At 39.1% G+C, this 24,954-nt stretch overlaps 1 protein-coding gene across 2 annotated transcripts; it reads left to right on the top strand.

The window, feature by feature from the left end:
• Positions 1-6,403: 6,403 nt before the first annotated feature.
• LOC109064409 (growth arrest-specific protein 2-like) lies at positions 6,404-24,861 on the top strand. 2 transcript variants are annotated; one of them, XM_042760137.1, is made up of 8 exons: positions 6,404-6,488; positions 11,121-11,286; positions 12,588-12,697; positions 13,625-13,766; positions 15,717-15,780; positions 15,871-16,279; positions 16,388-16,495; positions 23,781-24,861. In XM_042760137.1, the coding sequence occupies exons 2-8, from the start codon at positions 11,142-11,144 to the stop codon at positions 23,988-23,990; spliced, it is 1,188 nt and encodes a 395-aa protein (XP_042616071.1). In that variant the 5' UTR covers positions 6,404-6,488; positions 11,121-11,141; the 3' UTR covers positions 23,991-24,861. The 2 variants fall into 2 exon arrangements, 1 of the variants encoding a protein (XP_042616071.1); XR_006160440.1 differs by lacking the exons at positions 6,404-6,488; positions 11,121-11,286; positions 12,588-12,697; ... (2 more) ...; positions 15,871-16,279; positions 16,388-16,495 and adding an exon at positions 22,485-22,831 and having other exon boundaries at positions 23,781-23,917.
• Positions 24,862-24,954: the final 93 nt, after the last annotated feature.

Here is a 24,954-nt window from a genome sequence, read left to right as displayed (position 1 = left end):
CATGCATGTACAGAAACATCAGTGTGAAACTGAAAATGGTCTCCAAGAGAGAGCAGAGCATTCTGAAAAGATGAATAAAAATAAAATAAATAAAACAATAAAATGTATATGTGTGTGTGTGTGTGTGTGTGGCGTGTGTGTATGTGTGTGTGTGTGTGTGTGTAAAAAAAAAAAATACATATATACATATATATGTATATATATATATATATATATATATATATATATATATATATATATATATATATATATATATTCTTACACTCTAGATAGATAGATAGATAGATAGATAGATGTTTTATATATAGATTATCGGATTATATATAGAATATATAGAGATTATCGTTTTTCAGTCTTCCTACTTCAAAATTATATTTAAATATGTATTTATTCACATATTATTTAGAATATATATGTAGACATTTCTACATTTATAAATATAATTTAAATAATATAAATATAAATAAACACAATTATGTTAGATTATACAATTTAATTGTATGTGCTTCATAGGTATTTTTTATTTTTAATGTTTAGTTTGTTTTCTCCCCACTGTTGCATTACACACAAAAACACACACACAAGCACACATGGTGCATTGGCTCCCCACCTCATGGGCCTGATTATTGATTTCCCTCCTGTTGTGTAGACACCTCCTCTGCAGATTTGATTTGTCACACAGAGGTGACAGAGGGGAAGTAAAGCTCTTAGATTAGAGAGAGTGATGACAGAGAGAAGGTGAGAGAGAGAGAGAGAGGGGACGAAAGAAGCTGAGAAAGACAGCTTTATAAGAGATTTAGAAATAATGATTGCAAACTTTCATCTGATTGATGAACTTGCGTATACACCTAATTTAGTAGTAATATTTAGATATATGAAGTCAGATCATCTTTCTGTTATTAAATTCACCTGCATGTATTTCTTTCTTTGATTATGCTGTCATAATGCATTTAACGCTTTAATATGTTTTGCGGGAAGCAAGAGATCACATTATGGCACCTGCTGGTTTTTCAGGTTTGATGTCATCATTAATTACTTCATGGCACTTTGCTGTCTAATGCACTGATGAACTGACTAACTGCTTTGTTACTAATGTGTATTTTAACTGCTGGGATAAACACACACAAACACACACACACACACACACACACACACAAAATGTGGGATATTTCTTTAAATAGCATCTTATGCGTGTTTGTGCATATGCATGTTTCACAGTGAAAGAGTGTTAAATTACACACCCTGTCAAAAACTAAAAGTGAAAATAAAATCTCCTCCAAGTGTGAGGACAGATCTTAGAAAGCTCTCTGGAGAGTGCTTGTCCTTAACACTTCTATTTTTATGACTTAACATAGTCACATGAAATATAAAAAAATCTGCAAAGACTATCAAGCTGGGTTAAGACACTGCAAGTTAACTATTTCTGCTGTAAGATCTGGAACCAGATTTCAAAGGATCAGCACAAGACAGATTGGTAGCAGTTTGGGCTAGAAAATTTGATGATGACCAAGAGTAAGTGAAAAGATGTGGGCTGTGTTTGTCTGCAAATGCTTTTTGGCCTGAACTCCCGGGATAGATATTAAGTCTAAGTTCAAGTCCAAGCATATTTTAAATGTGTTTAATTAGATATGTCTGTTGTGGTCCATAATTTCTGAATTAATTTCTGTCTCTGTTTTGATATTTTGAAATTAACCCTCAAAGCCTACTGTATCATATATATAAGCCATTTAAAATATTAACATGATCAAAACTTGCTGAAATCCCTGTTATACACAATACACACCTTTCTATCATCTGAATTGTAGTTTATACTTTTTAGCAAGTAAAAGGCCTCCTCCTTCAGGTTGTGGTTCATGTTTCTTTTTGCTGTGAAATTTTTACTGATTCTTTTATAAAGTAAACATAAAAACTTCATTGTTACTAATATTTCAAGAAGACCACTAAAGAAATTGAAGCAACTAGGTTTACTTGTTGTTAGAATATTATTCAGGTTTTTTTTTTTTTTTTTTGAAAAAATATGTTAAAATGTGAGCATCAAATATGATACATCAGGTTTTAGAGGAATATTTATTATACCTTTCAATCATTACTGTACTGCAATGCAAAAACCTAGAGGGCTTTGATCATAAAACTAAGCATTTAAATATCATCTTACTATTTCTGGGAGATATAGAGTGACAACTGATATTTATATGCATTTTATGTACTGTATGTATTCTGTTATAAATGTTTCGTTAATTTACATTAGAAGCTATCAGAATCTCATACCTTCTTGTTGGTCATATAAATATCAGCAGTTCTACCACATTGTTTTGCTAAATTTGGTCCTCTGAAAAAAACAAGGTGCTTTATTTCTCCATAGGCTCCATCCTAAATGAGTCCTGACATAGAAAACTGAAATCTGAATAAACCTGACAAAGATGTGTCTTTATTTGACACACACTTTAACTTTTTATTAAATTTTATTCATCTATTCTGTCTGTTATCTATCTCATCTGTCTGCTCTTCTCCGCCTCTATCCATTCATCACTGTACCTATAGGTGACTCATGCAGCGCAGAGGTGATGTGGTTGGTGACTCATAAGCACACACTTTCTTTTACTCAGTAAACTCTGTTTTTCTGACCAACATACAGTGTACTGCTACACTTCCATTCCTGTTTCTACCTTCTATTGTTCTGATCCGTGGATAATCATCTTTCCTTTCCAGTATCATGTGCAGAAATGTTCACGGCACTTTGCTGTACTGTCACTCATTCCTCCACAGATAGACTGGACTAAGAAGCACTTTCTGGCCAGTGATTTCAGAACACAGCAGTCTGGATGAACCAGCTAACTGTCACTCAAGTGGGCAGAACAACAAGAGAGGTAAGGCAGTGAAACAGACTGAGTGATAAACAGAAAGAAAGATAATGAGAGAGAAAATATGGAAGACAGATAGTCAGAAAAGATGCTTAACTGATCAAAGTAGCTGTCATGCTCCTTTCTAGAGAGAGAGAGAGAGAGAGAGAGAGAGAGAGAAAGAAAACAAAGACCACGTTGGGCAGGCTGGCAGAGCGTCACTCTTACATAATTCCAACCCTGATTCATATCTAACACAACATATATAATTGAGACTCAGACCAAACTAGATAGATAGATAGATAGATAGATAGATAGATAGATAGATAGATAGATGTTTATTTTTGTTTGCGTCCTATAGATCCTGTTGACAGACAGACACAAAGGTTTAAATGAACAAGATCATGTATTTGAATGATTACAAAAAAAAGGAAGGAAGAAAGAAAGAAAATGTGGCTGTATGTCTATGTGATGAGTCATCCTGAACCTGGAGACACTTACACCTGTTTCCGCAGCTACAGCACCCAAGAGATATAGTCGTCCCCTGATTAAATGAACAAACCAACGTCAGACAGAGAGCTGTGGTAGAACTCACACACACTTGCTTCCATGGCTTGTATACTGCAAGAGAAGTACTACTTCAAGTTTGAGTATTGATGTGTGTGAGAAGGTTTGTGTGTGTGTGTGTGTGTGTGTGTGTGTGTGTGTGTGTGTGTGTGAAAGTGAAAAAGTGAAAGTCGTGACATTTGCCAAGTATGGTAACCCATACTCGGAATTGGTGCTCTGCATTTAACCCATCCAAGTGCACACACACAGCAGTGAGTGTGTGTGTGTGTGTGTGTGTGTGTGTGTGTGTGAGAGCGAGAGAGAGAAACTCTGAGTATTGCGATATCAAATTCATCCAGCAGAGTAGTAGTTCCACCATTCATTCCCTCAAGGTTACTATTCTGAAACATGAGAATTTGACGCACATTCTGACGCAGTCATTACTGGGCCATTCTAGCCCCACCCACCAACCCTTCCTGAACCAATGAATTTCAATATGCTTTCTCTTCCTATACGCTGCATCAACACCATGGTATGGCTGCAGCAACACTGAGTGTGGCTATATTGTACACTGCACACTGACATCTGTTCCAAAAACCTGCATCTAGATAAACAGATCGACAGACAGACAGATAGACAGTCAGTCTTGAAAATGTGTATCTGAAAGAGAGACATAGAGAGAATTTTCATTTGTCATCCTGTATTCTGTATGAGTTGTTCATTCCAAACAGAACATGGCTGGCCTTGGCTCTCTCCATCTCATTTACTTTTTTGGTCTCTTTGTCCTGTGGCTTTTCTCTCTGAATCTTTTGAGAGCAAAGAAGGTTGCCATAGAGACAGAGATGCTTATAGTATTAAAAAAGGAACATGGTTGTCATGGAATATTTTGTAAACTAGGAGAAAATCAATGAATTATTGAGACTGTGCTCTTAAGAACACTAATGTGAGGTGACTATGTATATGTGGTGGAAAAAGAGAGATGGAAAGAAGGGACAGAGATCAATCTGATCAAATCAACAATAGGCTAATTACAAAGTGCAGTCATCTGTTTTGTTTAACTTGAGTATTTATTATATTAAAAACCTGAACTGCTCCAGCGTTTGGACATTATATCAGGCCTGATGATGTGGATGAGTAAAAGCTGATAATGCACTGATAGCTCGTTCTCCATCATGTGATAATTACATTACGGCATCACCGCTCACAAGTAATCATATTATTGTACACACACAGCGAGAGCGAAAGAGAGGAAGTAGAGGATGTTGCATCAGGACCACAGGGATCCTAAGAATGCGTTCCTGTTTTCAGCTTTGTTGTCTCCTGTGCAGATCTTTCTAGCACAAACTAAAAGATCTCATCGTCAGTAGCCTACTTATTCACGGAACTGAAAATATAAATCTGATTATAGTGATATGTATTTGCTTCCCTCAAGCTTGCAAAGCATCTTGAAACCCACAGGAATACTCCAGCCCCACCTAGTGACGACTTTATGAATAAATCGCGTGAGGCTGCACAACTGTATGACATACCTTTACTTTATATTTATTGCAAAGCATGTCCCAAGAAGAATCAAACAAAAACGATTTAAAATAAATCTTACATTATTTGTTTTCTTATAATTACCGTGCCGGATCTACTATAGCTATACCTACGCGTGAAATGATGACACACAAAACAAGAGGCTAATACGTGGAACAAGCGGTAAACTAAATGGTTTCAAGATATAATGTGTACCAAATACGACGTCAACTAATGACACGTCTTACAACAGTAACTCTATTAACTTCTCGTCCTCTGCAGCGGTGTGCAATCTGACAGCTGCAGTACAGTAATTTGCAGTCGCACCTTGAGGCCATTGCCCCGGATGTTTAGTTGACACTTTATTAACAGTGACCGCCTCACTCGCTCTGACTGCAAGGAAGCAAAACTATAATCAAATCTGTGCCTTTTCGAGTAAATTAAGACATGGCGCATATGACATGTTGGCTAAATTAACTTGATTATTTTCCTCCCTTAATTTTGTTTGCACACTTGCTTTTTAAGTTGGCTTTTGTTCCTCCATCTAAAGGAAAATGACTATAATATGGAATTACTGAATGATTCATATTTAGATGTAGTCTAGTTGAGCATGCCATGAATCTATATCGAGCATTAAGACTAATGCTGTGGGACAAAGAACTCTAATTAGTGATGGTCCCATCTGATGCTGAACCGGCATCATAGACCCGAGGGACCAATTTGGACAGACACGTGCCTGGTGTTCGCGCGTGTCTAACCAAACATCAGACGCGTTCCTTGGTTGTCCAGGAAACGCACAATTCCACCTTCTGTCGCGGCCCTGCGCAGTGATCCCTGTCGTGTAGCTGGCTCTCTAACTAGAGAGAGCACACATTTATCCATTACCCGCCATAAACATCCGAGTGGGCGGGAAAACCAGACATTTTCGACACGCCTTTTGAACCCCATAACACGGCATAGACTTGATGATAAATTAATGGGTTAATTTCAAAACATCAACGCGGACACAGAAATGAACTCGTAATGTATGGTCCTTTGAAAAAGAAAAAGACCTTGCAATATCAGCATTTCCACAACAGACATTTCAGATTAAACATATTTAAAATATGCTTAGACCTACAAAAAGCGCTCCCATAGTCAACGACCAACAGAATTTCAAGGGATGCAAACTCATTACACACAAAAATCTAATTGACATTTTACAGCAAAAATACTTGAAAGATGTCGATCATAGACGAGTGGTAGTAACGCCATCTGCTGGTTGATTGTTCCTGGTTTTGAAAACAAGCTTGAGGTGAGCGTGTATCTCCGAACGAATTTATAAAACCACAGTATTATCCCCAGTGATATTAAAGGGACTCTCAACTGCTCCCAAAACTTATTTTTTTAAATAAACTTTATTACATTTGTAGCACTGAGATAGCTAGCTACAAACTTATGAATGATCAGTGTTAAACACTACGTCACTGATACTCTGCGCTGGAAGTGTGTAAATGCAATCTGACACCGAAGACGCGTTTGGAGGAGAGAGGGAAAGTTTTGACATTGACATTGTTGGCTGATCTGCTGAGGACACACAGAGAGGTAGGCACTAGGCTTTCGTGTTTTTTATATCAGCACAGAAACTAGATAAAAGTGTAATTTAACTTGATAGACTGAAGTTATTTATTTATTTGCTAAGGTCAACACATTAATCAGTACTTACAGGCTATTTCAAAATCTGATTCGAAAAAGTTTGATAGCCTATCACTAGCGGTGAGTCAAATGTAATGGTTTGCTGGTCCTCGATCTGAGGCCAGATATATTTTGAGTTGCTTTGAGTATCTTACAGATAAAACAAAACTCACATCTGTAAATACAGATACTGCAAATAATGTAAAGGAGCTGTTGCTGAAAATGCTTCATCATGAACGTTAAGTTTCGTGAGATCCTGATGTATGCAGCAATAGTAGTATTTTAGTAGGCTATTTTATGCATCCCATCACAGTATGGCCATCAGGACACGGCTTCTTCTGTATTAACAATCTTAACTCTGCACTCAGAAACAAAGTTCATTAAGTTTTTATATTTTCTAGGAGTATGAGAAGGTTATTGTTTAAGATTTTTCACCTGGCTCCAGTCAAGTCCTCTGAAGTCATCTGATACATTTTTTTGGGGAACAGAATAAAATTTTCAATTAGTCATTAGTCAATTAGTCTAAATGCTCCCCATTTACCTTCATTACATTAAAAAGATCATTTTGGGCAGTCTGCTAGAAATAATTGCTCATTGTTCCACGGAGGAAAGAAAGCCATACAGATTTCGAAAGTCAAGAGGGTGGGGGTAATGATCACACATTTAAATAATTAATTTTTTTGGGGGTGAACTCTTCCTCTAAACAAACTTGTTCCTTCAGTTTGGCAATATTGACTTATACCATGGGGTAAGTTGAGTCATATGGGGTTAGACAAATCATTCTAAATCAGATATTATTATAAAAAATGATAAATTTCGTCTGCAGTTTGCAACAGATTTTCTCAAAAATATCTGTAAATCTTCAAGGGAAAGGTTTAATATTAATCTAATATGTTTGAATATTTTGGCAGATTAAAAAAAATAACAATAAACTATGAATTATTAACGTGTCCATATGTATTACTTGCTAAATATTTCACCTCCTAACAAAAATTGTACACAGTTTGCCAGATACAGAGGGTGCTCATCTTTCACACAGATTCATTTTACACACATTCCCAATGAATTGTACGTTTCACTCACACTGTTTGTGGTTGTGATCCACTAACTCTAAGCAGTGTCACAATTTTCCTTACAGTGGTTTCATTGTAGAAAAATATGTTGAGTGTGCTAACATTTTCAATGATATCGTGCAGCTGAAGTTCAGTGTTAAACATGCCTTTAAAGTAAACACTCTGTGTTGTTTTTATGCATGGATTTACTCCAAGTAAATTAGTTGCCTTGGGTGTTCTTCTATTTGCTTTGAAGCAGAGATCTTTTCTTTACACCCAAATTACTTGATAGAACAAGTACTCTACATTTGGCCTGTCAACCCAGTATAAGGTATGATAAATGTCAAGCCCTTTCTCTACAGTAACTCATGGCTGTAATTTAACGGAGGTGAGAGAAGCCAGACTATCAGGCCAGCAGAAATGTGATTTATTGTGCTGGACGTATACCCGAACCTGACATTTAGATTGGTATGGCATTTAAAAATTGTAGTTTGTGTCTGTTTTATCTTGTATACCCATGGGCTTTCAGCATTAAGTACGTTATTAAACAGAACATGAGTGGATGATACAGTTACAGCCTGTAAAATTTGACTGTTTGATGAGAAGCTTGCACGAAAAATGTAATTGGACGGGTGCAGTTGATCCTCAGAATCTCATGTGTTGCCTTCTGTCAGTGTGTATCAATGAATGTTTACACCTATCTGTAAGCGGTTAACTGGAGCGTAAGTCTGTGTGTGTTTTAGTGTTATGTGTATCTTGGTCTGTGTGTATGTGTGAATATAAAGCCTCTTTTTGACTGTGGGTTTGGATGAAGACCTCTTCCTCTCCTCCTGTCTGAGTATGGTGAGGCTGCAGTGTAGGTGTGAATGTGGCACCTGTGTGTTGTAATTTTGTTGTGTGGGCTTCCCATGCTCCATCGGTCAAGGAGGCTCAGCCTTCATCACTGACACACACACACACACACACACACACACACACACACACACACACACACACACACACACACACACACACACACACACACACACACACAAGGGCCTGCATGGAGTTCATGGCATGTTCATGTTTTGCTGTTCTTCAATCATCCATTCTGCCAATTCTGTCTATTACTTCTGCACATTTCTGCATCATCGTTGTCAGTCACACTCTGTTGTGCTCGACAATAACACTGATTGGCAGATCTCTGTCATAATGAAATAATAGATCATGTTTTAGTTTATTTGGCATATACCTGTTTTTTAATTGCATAATTGTGGTGTGCTTCAAAGGCATGATGGTGCTCTATAGTCTAGATACAACTGCGGACAGCATTGATGCATTTTTTACTGTATACAGTATATTTCAAGTTTAAGTATCTGTACTTCAGGATTATAGTGTAGGTGAAAAACAGTAGTAGGTGAAAAACAGTATGTGAAAAGAGTAGTATGTACGAATTAACAGTATTCATAAAACAATTAGCAGAAAGTACCCCAATGACCTACTACTTAGTGAGATTCTGAAGTGCCCATCCTATAGACACTTTACTATCCCATGAGGCCACGGGAGAGGATTTGTGAATTGTAGTGAGGCAACACAGCTGAGGTTGATAAAAGGTCACATGACAATGGCAGCATAATGGATGTAGTATCTCCAGATTTCATTTATACTATACACATTCATGCTAAATAGAACTTACTTTTTTAATACTTTAAGTTCCTACTCAGAGAGTATGCAATTTCGGACATAGCCAGTGATTAATTAGTGAATCTGATTTGTTTGCAGCAGTCAAAAACTCATTGATTCATCCAATTGGACTACAGTAAGTACTCCAACTGGAGTACTCAAACCACTCTTATGATCATGTCCGGATCAAAATAGGCCTCCTAATAATTAATATTAACACCAGACTGAGTGTTAACCTATTTAAGATCTATTTTATCCGTTTGACATGCTCTATATTTTGAAAAGGTAGATGGAGTATGACCCCCCCCCCCCAAAAAAGAAATAAAATAAAATAAAAATAAAATAAACAAAAAGTTACTCAAATAGAAATGTAAAAGGAGTAATGTGTCATCAGGATATCTATCCATTAACTGAAATATAAGATGTGTGTAAGTCTTTTATAGTTCCAGCCATCTTTGTATCCTCTTTTTTTCATGTGTGTTGTTTCAAATCTTATTTTTTATCAATAAAAACCTTTGATACAAAGGTTCCTTTTTTTCTTTTTTGATCTTGAGCTCTTCTAGGATGTAGACCTTCAGTGATAGCTTTCATTGCGATTTCTTAACATACCTAACATCTCATCACCCCTCACTCTATGGTGTGGAGGACAACAACTAATTGTTCCAGAGTTTATGTGTCTTACGCTCCTCTTCCTTAACAGCCTTCTACTGGCAAGCTCTCCAACATTAGGCCCCTCTTCTCACCCGAGAGCTTTTTGTCATCCAGCTTTAATAAAATAAATGGGGTTGGACTTACATTTACCACTATTTCTCTCTGTGCCTGTTTCAATTGCACACATCTGCCCTGCAGGTGTCTGCTCTTCTTCCTCTGCCTTACAATGCCGTGGTAGTTATGGGAAGCGGGGACATGTTTCTACATGTGAAAGGCCCGTCTGATGAATGTTTGCCTGAGCTGGGGGGAAATTACAGGAAAGGGCATTCTTCAGTTGCTAGGGATTAAAGTAAGACTTGTACATTAAATCTTACCCTGAGCCAGTATTTATCTGTTTGTGTTTTTGCTTTTTTCACATCCAGACTAGCATGACAAGTCTTAATGGTTTTTGAAATCTTTTATTTACACAGTTTTTCCTAATTGTAATTGTATTCTAGAGAAGATTTTAACATCCTTATGATATATTGTGCAATACCTGGCATCAGTTTGACATGGAAACGGCTAACTTTAAAATAGTAGTAGCATTAACTTAAATCACAATTATCCCTATCTCATCCTTAGCCTGTTTGCCTGTCAGCAAAGTTAATATTTGTCTTTCATTACTTGCAGTTTTAAAGAACAGTTGGAATGTGGTAGATGTGCATCATTAGGTATAGTGTAAATCCTGCAGTGGTGGGGGTAAAATCAGACAGTGGCCTATACACAGAAGCAATGAGAGAACAGATGTGCTGCTAATTCATATGTGCACCATATTTAATAGTCCATTCAGGACTATTCAGCCTGACTATTGCTGCAGAGGGTATGTGTGCTAGATTATTTCATAAAAGAGGTGCTGGCTTTGATCCAGTTGTAGTTGATAGTCTGGTTTCTTTTAAAACATACACAACTGTTCAAAAGTTTGTGGTCAGTAAGATATTTTGTTTAAAAGAAATTAATACTTTTGTTCATCAAGTATGCATTAAATTGATCAAAAGTGACTTTAAAGAGGCTGAAAAACAACAAAAATGACCAAAGATATCTGCCAGTTGGTTTTGGAAGTTTTATAGATATGTTATCATTTTGGAAACAACATTCACTTTAAATCAGTAAAGTTTCCCCTCTTTACTTCTTTGTGCAGCAGTCCAATACTTTAGTCAGTATGAATGGTCCCTTCAGTCCCAGGCGGGAACCAGGACCTGACCTCTCTTGTCTGCACCAGTACAACGAGTGGCTGGCGTGTAGGCATGAGTCCAGTCTGCTGCCCATGAAAGAAGATCTGGCCATCTGGCTTAACAGAATCCTTGGTAAGAAAATAGAAGCATGTTCAAAAGGAAAGTTAATCTAAAAATAATACTTCTGACATCATTTAACCAAACCAAACCACACACACACACACACACACACACACACACACACACACACACACACACACACACACACACACACACACACACACACACACACACACACACACACACACACACACACACACACACACACACACACACAAAATCACCATCACCAGAAAACAGGGTGGAGAAGTACCTGGATATGGACAAGCCTTCATGCAGGAGTGTAGTTAACCAGAAGTGGTTGATCATAGTGCCTGGGCTGGGGACACTAAAAACTTAATCTTTAGGACAATATTGAGTCTTTTACAGCAACCATAAATTGCCTCTGGCAGTTTAACACATGGAAACTTCTAACTACAGCTCAAGTATGTCAAGGAAATGTGAACTGGAAATCTCCAGCTCACTTATTTTATTATCACGGTTCTAGGAGAAGATGGTGCCTTACGCTTTCCAAAAGCTATTTTCTGTATGTGCTTTGCATTTCAGCTTTACTGCCGTATCGCCATTTAAGATAGTTTTCTGTTAAATCTTAATGTGAACAACTCATGTCTACATAGACACAACATCCTGAGAAATCAGATGAGATGATATACAACATCAGAGTTATGGTTGTTTTCACCGAAGGAGCTGATGAGGGATTTCTCTTATTAACACACGCTTCTCTTCCTCAACTCTTCCTGTTCCTGCTGATCTCAGGGCAGCGTTATGACTCTGTGGTTAGCAGACAGCAGGAGATCTCTTTGTTTTCTTACACACTTCTCTCCTGCTCTGAGCTAATGACTGTGCACATCAGGATTTCTGTTTTTGTTGTGGTTTCCCCCGCCATCACCTCCTGCATTCCCCATCCCCAGGCCCCTTACTCCCCCATTACCATGATGGTAAGCTCCGGTACCACTGCTGTGTTTGAATCTGTATGTACTTAACACCCAGGCCTCAGGAATGTGTCTGCACAGCCGTGAGAATCTCAGAGCGAGTGCACTTTTTTGGGGAATCTTCAAGTTGCCTAAGGTAGTGAAAGAACAATAAATAAAAGATGGAGAAGAGGATTTGTAAGGAAAGTAACACAACAACCATGAATACTGTACAGAGCTGCATGTAAGCCTAAGTGTCAATATGTATTTTACAGCTACCATTTCATGCACTTTAATTCATTCACTGCCTTTATAACTTTACTCTTTAGTAATGTAAGTTTGTTTATCATTCTTTAGCTCTCTCTTAATGCTCATTTGTTTCTCTGAATGCTTTCTGCACAGGTTTGGATATAACAGTGGATAACTTCATGGACAGACTAGACACTGGTGTTGTCCTGTGTCAGCTTGCAGAGGCGCTACAAGAGAAGATGATTCTGGCCAGCAATGGAAAGGTGCTCATAGCATTAAACATTACATTTATAGGTAGTTTGGTCCTTACAGTATATAGAACTTAAGATGAGCCATAAAAATGTAAACCATGTTCTGTGTATAAATAATAAATAAAAGGCACATAAAGACTAGAAAGAGTTGCTAGAATAAATTAATATAATATACAGTACTGTTATACACAAAGTTTGGGGACAGTAAGATTTTTCTAAAGAAATTTCAGCAAGGATGCATACATTGAAAGTGACAGTAAAGACTTTTACATTTTTACAGCTGTGACACTGAAGACTGGAATGTAATGTAATGGCTGCTGAAAATGCAGTTCAATTCATATTCAGTTCATACTAAACCAGAAAACAGTTATTTTATTTTATTTTATTTTTTTATTCCTTTCTCATTTTAAAGGCTGCGCCTTCCAGAGGTCTCATTGGTCAGCCGCATACATGCCTCTTTTCAGAAAAGTAGCCGTTATAAAATAGACCGTTATTCCTCATGAGGTGTAAATTGCTGAAATTTCTTTCATACTTTGGAATGTGATGTTTACTTTTATGAAAAGAAGCAGCCTCAGTGACATATGTGGCTGAAAATTTTACATTCAGAGTGCGCAGTCTTCGAAATGAGACACAACATATATCACTACTTTCCCGACAATCTTTCAGCCTCTGACTGTGACGTGTGTGCTGGTGTTATGGGGGTGCATCAGTATCTTTTTTTTGAAGAGTTATTAGAGAGAAATACTAGCACTGGCAGGAGAAAGCAAATTTCTAACACATGATGCAAGGATTATTTTTGAACAATATATGTTCATTGGAAAAGAAATCAGCTAACAGAGGGACAAGTATCTGTTGTGCTATTTATACTGCAAAATATTCAGATGAGCACACACTAAGCTGATTAGAGATATTTCAGTTGGTTTCTTTTGTTTCCTATAGCCCTTTATTCGGCGTGTGATTCGCTGGCGGTCTGATGCAGCCTCTGGATCATTCTTTGCTCGAGACAATACAGCGAATTTTCTGTACTGGTGCCGTAAAATTGGAGTGGAGCAATCACACCTGTTTGAATCTGAAGATCTTGGTAAGTATTAAAATCAGCATTTTTTTCTCTTATCTTATGAGATGTTTGTTTAACTGTTTTTTGTTTCTGTATTTTTAAGATATACTGTCTTTGTGATTAAGCAGGCTAGATTCTTTAGTTTCAATAAAAGTGGCATGTGCTTTTGGCAAGTCTTGAGGTGATTCACCAACGATCCTGAGAAATCTGACCGTGGGCTCATTTTAAGCACAGAATGTTCAATGTTTTCCTTGTTCATTTTTACAATCATGAGATCATTAAGTGAGATGTCCAGTTACAATAAGCCTTACTTTCGGTCTATGCAGGCTGTTGTCCTAAAGAACTGCTGAATAGACAGGCAGTATCAATATCTGTGTCACTCTACTGTTCACTGCGTCACACCCTTGGCCCCCGCTGTCCATCACTGTTTGATGAATAATGCAGAGAAAGAGAAGGATATAGAAATGAAAGGACAGTAGGTCAGGGGGGAAATGGGGAATAGAAAAATAGGGTAACAGATAGAGAATATAATACAATAATAGATAAAATGTAAAGGAGTGCACATTGAAAGGTTTTGAAAGGATAGATAAAATAATGTAGCGTTCAAGAGTGAGCTAGTGTTCAATAATTGTTATAAAAGCAACAAAACCCTTTTATGAGTTTTTTAGTTTTGGTAGTTTCACAGGTTTGTAGGTCATATTACATTAAAAAGGGACTGAAATACTGTAGTTTTAGAACAGTAGTCTTGTTGATTTAACTTTGTGTCTGTGCTTTTCAAAGAGTCCCACAGTTGACTTTTATATATGCACATGCCTGACTGTTGAAATGGATTTGAAACTGTTGGAACTGTTTGACACAAATGAATGTGTTTTTTTTTTTTTTTATTGAGAAAGATATCGTTCTGTTTATTTTAAACTTCAAACCAGTCTACAGTGATATGTTCTTACTGGGACTGTTAATCTAGCCAACATTAATCATAGCTTTCAAAATGAGGCTATTTTGGATTTATCCATTGTTACTTTGTTTTCATAAGGATTCACACATTGTCAGAAACGGGGAGACAGATTTCTGTTTTCGTTCTTGATGATACAAGTTTCAGCAACATTTTTTATCCCTCGAATTAGCGTCTTTGTGTTTTCCACTGCACAACAAAGATATCACTATTATCAGTGCAAACTTTGACTACAAGGTTTGTTTTGTCTGCATTGCAAAGTCTCATGGATTGGGAAGCTCATTTTTGTTGACTTTATGGCAGTTGTTAGTTTAGATGAAAATCCTCAGCATTTATTATTAATAATAACTAACTCTTACTCATAATCAGTACCTTTTCCTTCCTTACCAGTAAAAATATCTAAACATCCTTGAAACATGAGGTGATTTTTGAAGCAAAATTTTTTTAGAAAATGAAACCAAATTTAGTGAGGAGAAAATTCTTCGCTAATGGGATTAGACAAATAAATAATAAAGAATACATTTTTAATAAAATAAGAAATTATTAAATTAGTAAAAAAAAATTCTTACTCCATTGGCAAATGTTTTTTCTTGTTTTAAACATAAAACTCTATTATTATTATTATTATTTGTCACTGTAAAAAAAAAGAGTAAATTGATCTTGTTTTAAGGGTGTTTAGATATTTTAAAATAACAACTTGAGTAATATAACTTTTTTAATAAAAATACTGAGAATGAAAAGATTTTCCTCAGTGAGATTCTACATAAAAACTTTCCCTATTTTTCTCTAGCAGTCATCTTCATTCACTTTGCAGTGTTATGATACTGATATTTGAGGAAGTTTAATGTCATTTAGCTGAATAGACATATGAAATGTGTTTTTGCTTTAGGAAACTTTGCATGTGTCCATCAAAGCTTGTGTCTTTTGTCCATTGTTATGCCCAGGGACAGTATATGTTTGAGCTGACATCATAGACCTCAGAGGATTTTGTTGTGTGAATGACAATGTATGTGTTTCACCAGTTCTTCAGAAGCAACCCAGGGATGTGTGCTTCTGTCTCATGCAACTTGGGAGAATTGCTTCAAGGTGAGTTCCTTTGATCTTTGAAGTTGTTTATATCACGTCATCACTATATAATCATCTCTCAGTCAGAGCTGAATAAATGTTCCCTCTCAGGTATGGCATTGAGCCGCCTGTGCTGGTCAAGCTCGAGAGAGAGATTGAGAAAGAGGAAGATGAGTCTTTGTCACCATCCATGTACTTCGCCTCACCTCTGCCGTCTCCCTCCACCCCACCTGTTTTTTTCCCTCCTGATCCAGAGCCCCCTCCAACCACCACCCCCTCATCCATCTCTCCTCCATCCCCTCCTCTGGACCCTTCTCCCTCTCCTCCTCTGGCCCCTCCCCCTCCCCCAGAGTCCACGTCCATCTTCTCTGACTCAAACCCCCAGTCAGAACCTCAGCAAACTTCACCAACTTCACCATCATCCATCAGGTCACCCGCCAAATCAACGCCGCCCTCACCGTCAAATGGCCTTGTGAAGACTAGTGGGAAAAAGAGTAGCGGTAACCTGCTGGATGCGATTGTATGTATTTCAGTAATACACTGTATGCGGGTTCCCAGTCCTTAGCATACTGGTGCATGACTTCACAATTATAATCATAACTATGTTTTCTTTGTTGCTTTGTTTCAGGTGAGGCAGATATCAGAGGATCCACCATGCAAATGTCCAGTCAAATTCTGCATTGAGAATCAGCCAAAAGGCCATTATCGTGTTGGAGACAAAGTCCTCTATGTCAGGGTATGTACTGCTCTTTCCACCCCAGACTGCCTTTTTAACTTAAGTTTAGTAGAAGGAAAATCTTATTCGATATTTATTATTGCCCACTTGCATTTGTATTTCCATTGTCTTCTATAGAAAGATATGAAACGATATGTAAAATCATGTTTCATTGTTTATTATAAGCGATCAATGTGTCAACAAGCTCTGCTGTGCTTTCACTGTTTCTTTAGAAGAACAAATATTAGTTTTGAACCTGAGAGAACACAGTATTCAGTCAAGGCAAAGCCTCATGGGATCTGGTGTTGCCTGGCAACATGAAGAAAAGGTTCACACCTTTGAATAGGGAAAAGGGAGGTTCAGACTAACAAATGTCTAGGATCAGGGCTGGAAAGTCTGTACATATATACTGGAACAGAACACAAATAATGCACAAGAAACAACAATAATAAAATGCTCAGTCATACTGAAAATACACATAGAATTTTGTTTATATCAAAACTCAAATTGCCAATATTTTGTTTAGCCTTTAAAAAGGCAATGCATCTAAACCCTACAGGGAATAATTGAATTGTTAACAGATTTGCAACTTTGTCTCATTTTGGACCATGCTTAATTAATCATATTGGAATACATTTACTTAATACAACACAATAATAGCTGTTTGTGAACATTAATAAGAACCTACCTTGCTTTTGTCATTTTGACTTTTGTCTGTGAATTACTTTCTGCCTAAAAACACTAACCAAACATGTGAATCTACTTTTATAGATCAAGTCTAAGGCCCCATTTACACTAGTGCGTTTTCATTTTAAAATGGCATTTTTAGATAACAATCCTCGTCTACACGTTTCAGAAATTATCTCCGTCTACACTACACAACCTAAAGCGTTATGTCACATGACCATTCATGAAGGGACAGCCATAGATATGCATAGGTAGATTCCCTATTATTTAGATCGCGGACACGTCCAAGTGCTTGGAGCGATCGAATGGGGAATCTACCTATACATTTATGGGTACAACAATGCGCATTATGTTATTGTTTACACGGTCGTCAAGGATACGCAGAGCGAATGTAGGCAGTCACGCCATCGTTTTCAAAAGTCTCCATTTTGGTCCATTTACACTGAAACGCAACCCTGGAGTTTTCAAACTAAAATGGGGTCTGCAGCGTTTTTAAAAGTCTCAGTTTTCGAGGGTCAAAAACGCAGGAGTAGTGTAACCGTTGCAAAAGTTAATACTTGTGTTTAGGAGGAGAATGCTCTCGGTTACTAACGTAACCTCGGTTCCCTTTCGATTCGGTCACTCTACATTGCTATGGGAATTACCCTTTTCACCAAATACTACTGAAGCCTTATTGAATCACGCAAGTGAAACTGGCCAATGGCATTCAAGCGCGCAAAATATGAGGGGCCCCCTTCTCTATATAAAGCAGTGCTTGTACTTCATCCATTCAGAATCTTTTTCTTCAGCCAACCTTCTACCAGAAGTAAGAAGCCTATCAACAAGACTACTCACCGTGTTCTACACGCTGCAGCGGACACGCCTTCTCTTCCCCTGCTGTGTTCCGGTGAGCATCGTAAACAAGGATGACTCTCTATTGGGTCGCGCCCACGCAAAATCGGTGCTTATGGGGGTTGGACTGCCCCCACTGCGGAGATATGAGCCTCCGGACTCTCAAGCTCCGTGTGCCCATCATCCAAGGCGATGAACTCGCCCAACAAGCCCTGCCGTGCTCTTCCTCTGCAGCCCCTTCAAGCCAAGGAGGAAAGTACCGCAAGCTTCTGATGCAGATCTGTCAGGGTCAGGTGACGAGCCCGCGCCGGCTCAGTGCCCATGCGCTCCTCACCCCCCTGCTGCAGGTCGCCTTCCAGGGAGCTTAATAGACCGCTGTTTTCCACCCCTCCCCCATCACTCAAGATGTGGTGTCCTTCGGTGCCATGCAGGGCGCTGAAGAGGAGGATGATGCCATTTCGATGGCAGCGTCTGCGAGAGAGGAGCCCGCTGGATTACACTGAGCCCCATGGCAGCATCGCAGGGGACCTCCATTATAGTAATGTCGACCTCCTTAGCGTTCTGTCCAAGGCAGTTGATGAGCTCGGTTTGGAGTGGGCGCCTCCTGCCGAGCCGGCCAGAAGCCGTCTGGACGAGTGGTACGTCCCGGGATCCTCCCTCCTGTCTTCTGTGGACCAAGTGGGGTATGTTAAACGCCGCCCTGTGGAAGAAGCCGTTGCTGCCCATCTCTGTTCTTCAGCCGCGGTGAACTGGAGAGCCACTGCAAACTTCGCCGGCAAGGCTTTCTCCACAGTGGGCCAAACAGCTTAAAGCACTGCACGTGATGGCGATACTCCAGGTGTATCAGGCCAAGCTGCTCAAGTCTCTGGATGAGGAAGGGCGAGGCCCTGATGTGTTCAAAAAAAAAAAAAAAAACGCCCTTCTGGACGCTCCCGTGAATCCCTCAGTGGTAGAGATGTTTCCGGAGCGCTTTGTTGAAGCGCAGAAACAGTCAAAGGCTATTAGCCACTTCCTGCCAAAATGCGCCGGCGCAAACCTTCCTGCGCATTCCCGCTCATCCTCAGTGCAGTGCGCGGGAAAACCGCATCTTCTGCTGCTGTTTGGCGTGAACATAAGCCGGCGGTGAGACCAAGACAGCCTTGGCCTTATATACTCTATAAAAGGCAGCTTTTGTACGTCATCCATTCAGAATCTTGATAGAAGCAACTTGGTATTCTAAGATCCTGAGCTTGGTGACAGGGCAATAAGATCAATGTCTCGTTCCCTCATCTCAGGGAACCGAGGTTACATTAGTAACCGAGAGCGTTCCCTTTCGATTCGGTCACTCTACATTGCTATGGAAATGTATAAAATCCCGCTGTGTCACAGCGATGGAGCCTGGCTTGACTAAGTATGTCAAGTTTCACATACGGAACAATAATGAGAGCGGCAATTGTTGTAATATTGGCGCTCACATTAAACACAGCTCAGGTCTACAAGACCTAGTCTTCCAAAACAGCCATCTTCTCTGAGTCTTTCAACTCATTCAGGGTAAGCCACAGGTGATGATCCAGCACTACAAGATTACCCATGTTGCGGCCGATTGCATGAGCTGTAACCTTCGTCGCTCTGAGGGCCAGATCCGTGGCACGTCGGAGCTCTTTAAAGGCTTCAGAGTCCGGGCCACCCTCATCCAGAGACCTGAGAAATTTGGCCTGATACACCTGGAGTATCGCCATGACGTGCAGTGCTGAAGCTGCCTGGCCTTTCGTGGCGAAAGCCTTGCCAGTGAAGTTTGCGGTGGCGCAGCAAGGTTTCGAGGGGAGAGATGCGTTGTTTCTCACTCTCCAGTTCGCCGCGGCTGCAGGACAGAGGTGGGCAGCAACGACTTCCTCCACGGAGGGAAGTTTAATGTACCCCGCTCGATCAGCACCATCCACAGATGACAAGAGTGAGGATCCCAGGTTGTGCCCTCGACTGCTGAGTGGCGCGTTCCACGACATCGCTATTTCTTCATGCACCTCCAAGAAAAAGGGGCCGGGCCTCCGCGGGGTGTCTTTTCGGCCGCAGCCCGACTGGAGGTACCACTCGACCATACGGCTTCTGGCCGGCTCGGCAGGAGGCGCCCATTCCAAACCGAGGTCATCAGCCGCCATGGTCAGGACGCTTAGGAGCGTCAACATCACTATGATGGAGGTCCCCCGCATCGCTGCCATGGGGTGCAGTGTAATCCAGCGGGCTGTTGGACCACTCCTCCCATGCAGACACTGCCACCAAAATGGCATCATCTTCATCCTCAGCACCCTCCATGGCACTGAAAGACATCATATCCCGCATGCTGGTGGAGGGGCGGATATCAGCGGTCATGTAGTGCACTGGAAGGGGACCTGCAGCAGGGGGTGAGGAGTGCATGGGGACTGAGCCGGCGCAAGCTCGTCACTTGACCCGGACAGATCCACTGTCCTTGACTCAAAAGAGGCTGCAGAGGAAGAGCGCGGCAGAGCTATGAGTCCAAAGGCTCATATCTCCGCAGTGGGGGCAGTCCGAACCCCCAAGCATCCTTGTCCAAAGCTCACCGAAACACAGCAGGGGAGAGAAGGCGTGTCTGCTGCAGCGTGTAGAAGCTTCTTGTAGAAGGTTGGCTGAAGGAACAAATTCTGAATGGATGATGTACAAGAGCTGCCTTTTATAGAGTTGGGTCCCCCCTCATATTTCACGCGATTGAACGCCATTGGCCAGTTTCACTGGCGTGATTCAATAAGGCCTCAGTAGAATTTGGAGGAAAGGGTGATTCCCATAGCCATGTAGAGTAACCGAATCGAAAAGGAACTTAAAAAATCTGATGATTCTATTCAGCAACAAATGATTGACACTCTGGCGTCGTTTGTAGCAACTTTTGCGATCATAAAAAGTGGCAATACAAGCAGAATTCGTCTATATGTTGGTTACTGATCTTAAGGTATAACTTAAGAACGACACAGCGTTAAAAACATACCCCAAGTCATTAGTAGTTTGAATGTATTTAGAGGCTTACAGCCTTGGTTTTGTTGGCTCCACCCCTCCCTTTTATGATTTTTCAATCAGACAAATCCTTTAGGGGAAGAGTATGTGTGGCTGATGAAGAAAAGCATCCACTTTCTGTTAGAGATCCAATTAGAGAGAGAGGCTTACTGTAGCACTCAAAGAGAAAGAGAAGGGGAGCTTTTAATATAATTTCTAATTTTTGTTTTTTTCACTTCTGTTGTGACATCCTAAAATGAAAGAGAAGGAAGATCCATTAGATCATGAATATAGCTGAGTTGTGTAGTAGAAGGGGTAAAGAACTGATGAATCATTAAGAATAACGTTTCATGCCATGTCTGACATTAACAGAAATATTAATGGGATCATGAATACTTTTCTCTTTAGCTCTGACTTGAAAGCATAATGCCATTTTAACATCGCATGTTAAAAGCTGTTTATCTTTATCTGACAAAACTCTTCTTTTACAGACACCACATTTACAGTAAATGAATATAGCTAATACGTCACACACTTTTATAGTTTTTTTTATACATTTATGTATTTTTGCTATACATGTTACAAGTTTATCTTGCGTCTTGATCTGTTCAGTAATTAAGCACACATTCACCATTCATTGTTGCTACACAAAAGGCAGATTAAGGGTAAGATATGGATCTCATCCAGGTGGATCAAGGAGGGAAGCAGCCAGCAAAACAGACCCACAAGGCCCTGGTGGTCTTGTTTTTGTGGCTTTAGCTGTCTGATGTTCTTTAAATAGCTTTTCATAGGTGTACAGAATACAGCTAATCTTCTTAAGGTGGGGATACTACTGTATTTGCCATCTTAGCCATTTCTTTTACCATACATTTTTCACTTCACTGATATAAAGATGTGCATATAATATTCATTTTTTAGAACACATAGTAGCTTGTTTGAACAACTCTATCCTACCCCGAGGATGTACTCAAATAAAGTTATAAAAGCTACAAGTCCGCCATCTAGCGGTCAGTGTGTTAACGACAGCACGGCCGCTCTAGTCTCATTCACATTAATTTTTCAGGCGAGGAAAAAGGCGACCGAAAAAAGACTAAAATCAGTCTCGCTGTCTTCATATATAATAGAGAGCCTGAATGATTGTTGTAAATGCAAATAATACGAAATGAGACTGGAATTTGACCACGCGGGGTTTTCAGAAAAAGCATTTGATCAACACGTAGGCCTAATGTAACACACCGCCCATCCCGTTCTATTAGTGCATTACGGACTTAACACCTAATTAGTGGCACGTTACACGTAACGTATTCTTTCATTCTGCACTGCCGGTGTTGACTGTCGTATTTACGTACGTGTCAGATTCGATAAAGGTTTGACTGACGCGTGGGTTTCTTAAACAGAATCCCCCTCCTCTCGTGTATTTGTTAAGTCTCGCTCGTGCTCACCTCCTCTGTCAGCCCTGACATTTTAATCTGCTTGGGAACAGCTGAGACTGATCAAACCGCATGGTAATTAGAATACTGCTTGGCAAACGTGCGCGTGCGCTTGTATATATCCATCTATTAGGATGCATCAAGCTAAAAGGATTTGGAGGGGTGGGAGGTGCAAAACATATAAATCTGGTTGTATTACCAGCAGCTTAACAGCTTTGTAATGAGAGGGTCAGGACTGATAAGGTGGAGGGGAGGAGGGAATAGATGACTGCCGGTGCCTCAGGAGACAGAGACCCATTTCTCAGGAGACGTGACGTGACCCTTCCTGCGCTCTCGTTCCCAGTTTCAATGCATTTCTATTTCGTGCTTCTTGTTCTTGTTCGGGAGCGGTTGCCGTGGCAGCGAGCGAGCTTCACGCCACGCGCCGTAGGTGTGTGTGTGTGTTTGTGTGGATTTGTCCTGCGCTGGTGCTCAGCTGGTGTCGTGAGGTGGTGTTTCATTTGGCTTAATGAGTCTCTCTCTCTCTCTCTCCCTCCCTCTCCTTCTCTGGGATCATTTGCCTTTTATCAAATCTGCTGCATATTAAATGAACACTTTGAATATTTTATGAGGGAGGAAGGGGTGTTCCTCACTTTTCCCTAAAGGGGTTGGTTTTTAATTAAACTAACAGATTTAGACCTTATTGTAATATGAAGTTGCATTGCTACTTTTCAGATGTCTTTTATGTATATATTGTTTCATCCTTTTCCCACTGTCAGTCTTAAACAATGAATATTCATCATGAAATATACATTTTTACATTTTGTATATTTAATATTTTATGTTGGATTTTCATAGACGTGTTTAAAAATATACTCTAAACATCGGAAACCATTTCAGTATTTATTTTGTGGAAATTATTTATATGACCAGCCAAAAGCTGTGGCATTGTCACCACGACGAACAATTTTGACCTTATAATTTTTTTCAGGGGTTAGCATAGTTATTGTATTTACCAAGGAAACAACAGTATCAGTGAAGAGCATCAGATGTAATATGAGACATAATGTAAGGAAATCAATAGAAAAAAAATTAAGGTAAATATCACTTATGAGCACTTTTATTTTATGTCATTGACAATAATTTTCAAGATGTAAATGGTAGAAATCTTAAATAAAAAAGTCTGACATTTTCTCTTTCTTTTTTTAAAGTAATTTCCTTCATAAATTTCACTGTAGGAATTATATTAAACACAATACATGATTTGATATGTGGTGGAAATAACAGTTTTTAAGAGATTTAAGAACAGAGTTTTAAGAGATTCTATTTTCAAAATAAAAGTGAAAAAAAAAAAATCAAGAATTACTTGTACTTTCTCTCTTGTGCTTTCTCACTTACAGATGTTGAATGATAAACATGCCATGGTGCGTGTTGGTGGTGGATGGGAGACCTTTGGTACTTACTTGTTAAAGCATGACCCGTGTAAGATGACTGAGGTCGCTCGGCCTGGAACCAAAACCTGCAAGCCTAACGGCAGGTCCCCAGTAAAGAGAGAGCTGTCCCGGGACAGTTATCTGGTCGTAGGTACTCATTCCCGCTTCAAGAAGTAATGTGACTCAGTAACTGCTACTTCTGTTAAATCAACAGCAGGCTGAATTGTTTTTTTTTGTTGTTGTTGTTGTTTTTTTTTTGTGAAGGAATTAAGCAGCCCAGGTGGCTTTTTTTTCTTCTTCTTTTTTGGTCCTCAATCTTTTGGGTCATGACTCAAAAATGTGTCACAGCTCTGTTCTGGTAGGGTCACAGACAGCTTATTAACTTATAAAGAGGATGAAAATACTTTTGAAAAAATGACTACAGTACATGATTATATTAATAATTTTAATGTTTAAGTTTATTTTTAAAGAACATTCTGTTTACTTTTGTATAGTACACAATTTTGGTAATGTGCTGGATTAGGTCACCATTTGATGTACAATCTGGCCTAACACAAAATATTATTGACCTTTATGTTTTATATAGGGTATATATCATATATCCGGGGTTTTGTTTGCAGATATTACAAGTTTTTAATCTCCTTCTGACTTTTTTGTTTTTTCTTTAAATTTTAGAAATCATAACGGGCAGGATCTCTGTTGAATCATTTATTGGGAACCCAATATTGAGTTACTTTCTTTTTATTTGACTGTAATCTTTAATTCTGATTTATGGGTGTTGTATGCTCACTGTCTGACTTTACAAAGACATTTCTGTAATGTATTCTGAATGAGGGTATAAAGTGAACATGTTCCACAAATATCCTGTAGGTGGTGCCCTATATCAAATTATTAACTATTTCAGTTCTAAACATGGCATTAGTGCAACATTACCTATGTATACATTTGTCTAGAGTACTGTGAACATAATAGCTATGCAGTATAGAAAGTGTATTAAACAGGACCCACCTGCCCCATATGCTTCCATTAATGTACTCAGGATTTTTATCATTATTTTATTTATATATATATATATATATATATATATATATATATATATATATATATATATATATATATATATGTATGTATATATATATAT

The sequence above is a fragment of the Cyprinus carpio genome, chromosome A7, assembly GCF_018340385.1.
Source record: "Cyprinus carpio isolate SPL01 chromosome A7, ASM1834038v1, whole genome shotgun sequence".
Lineage (NCBI taxonomy): Eukaryota > Metazoa > Chordata > Actinopteri > Cypriniformes > Cyprinidae > Cyprinus > Cyprinus carpio.
The sequence above is the reverse complement of the archived record's forward strand: the minus strand, read 5'-3'. Positions and strand labels throughout refer to the sequence as shown.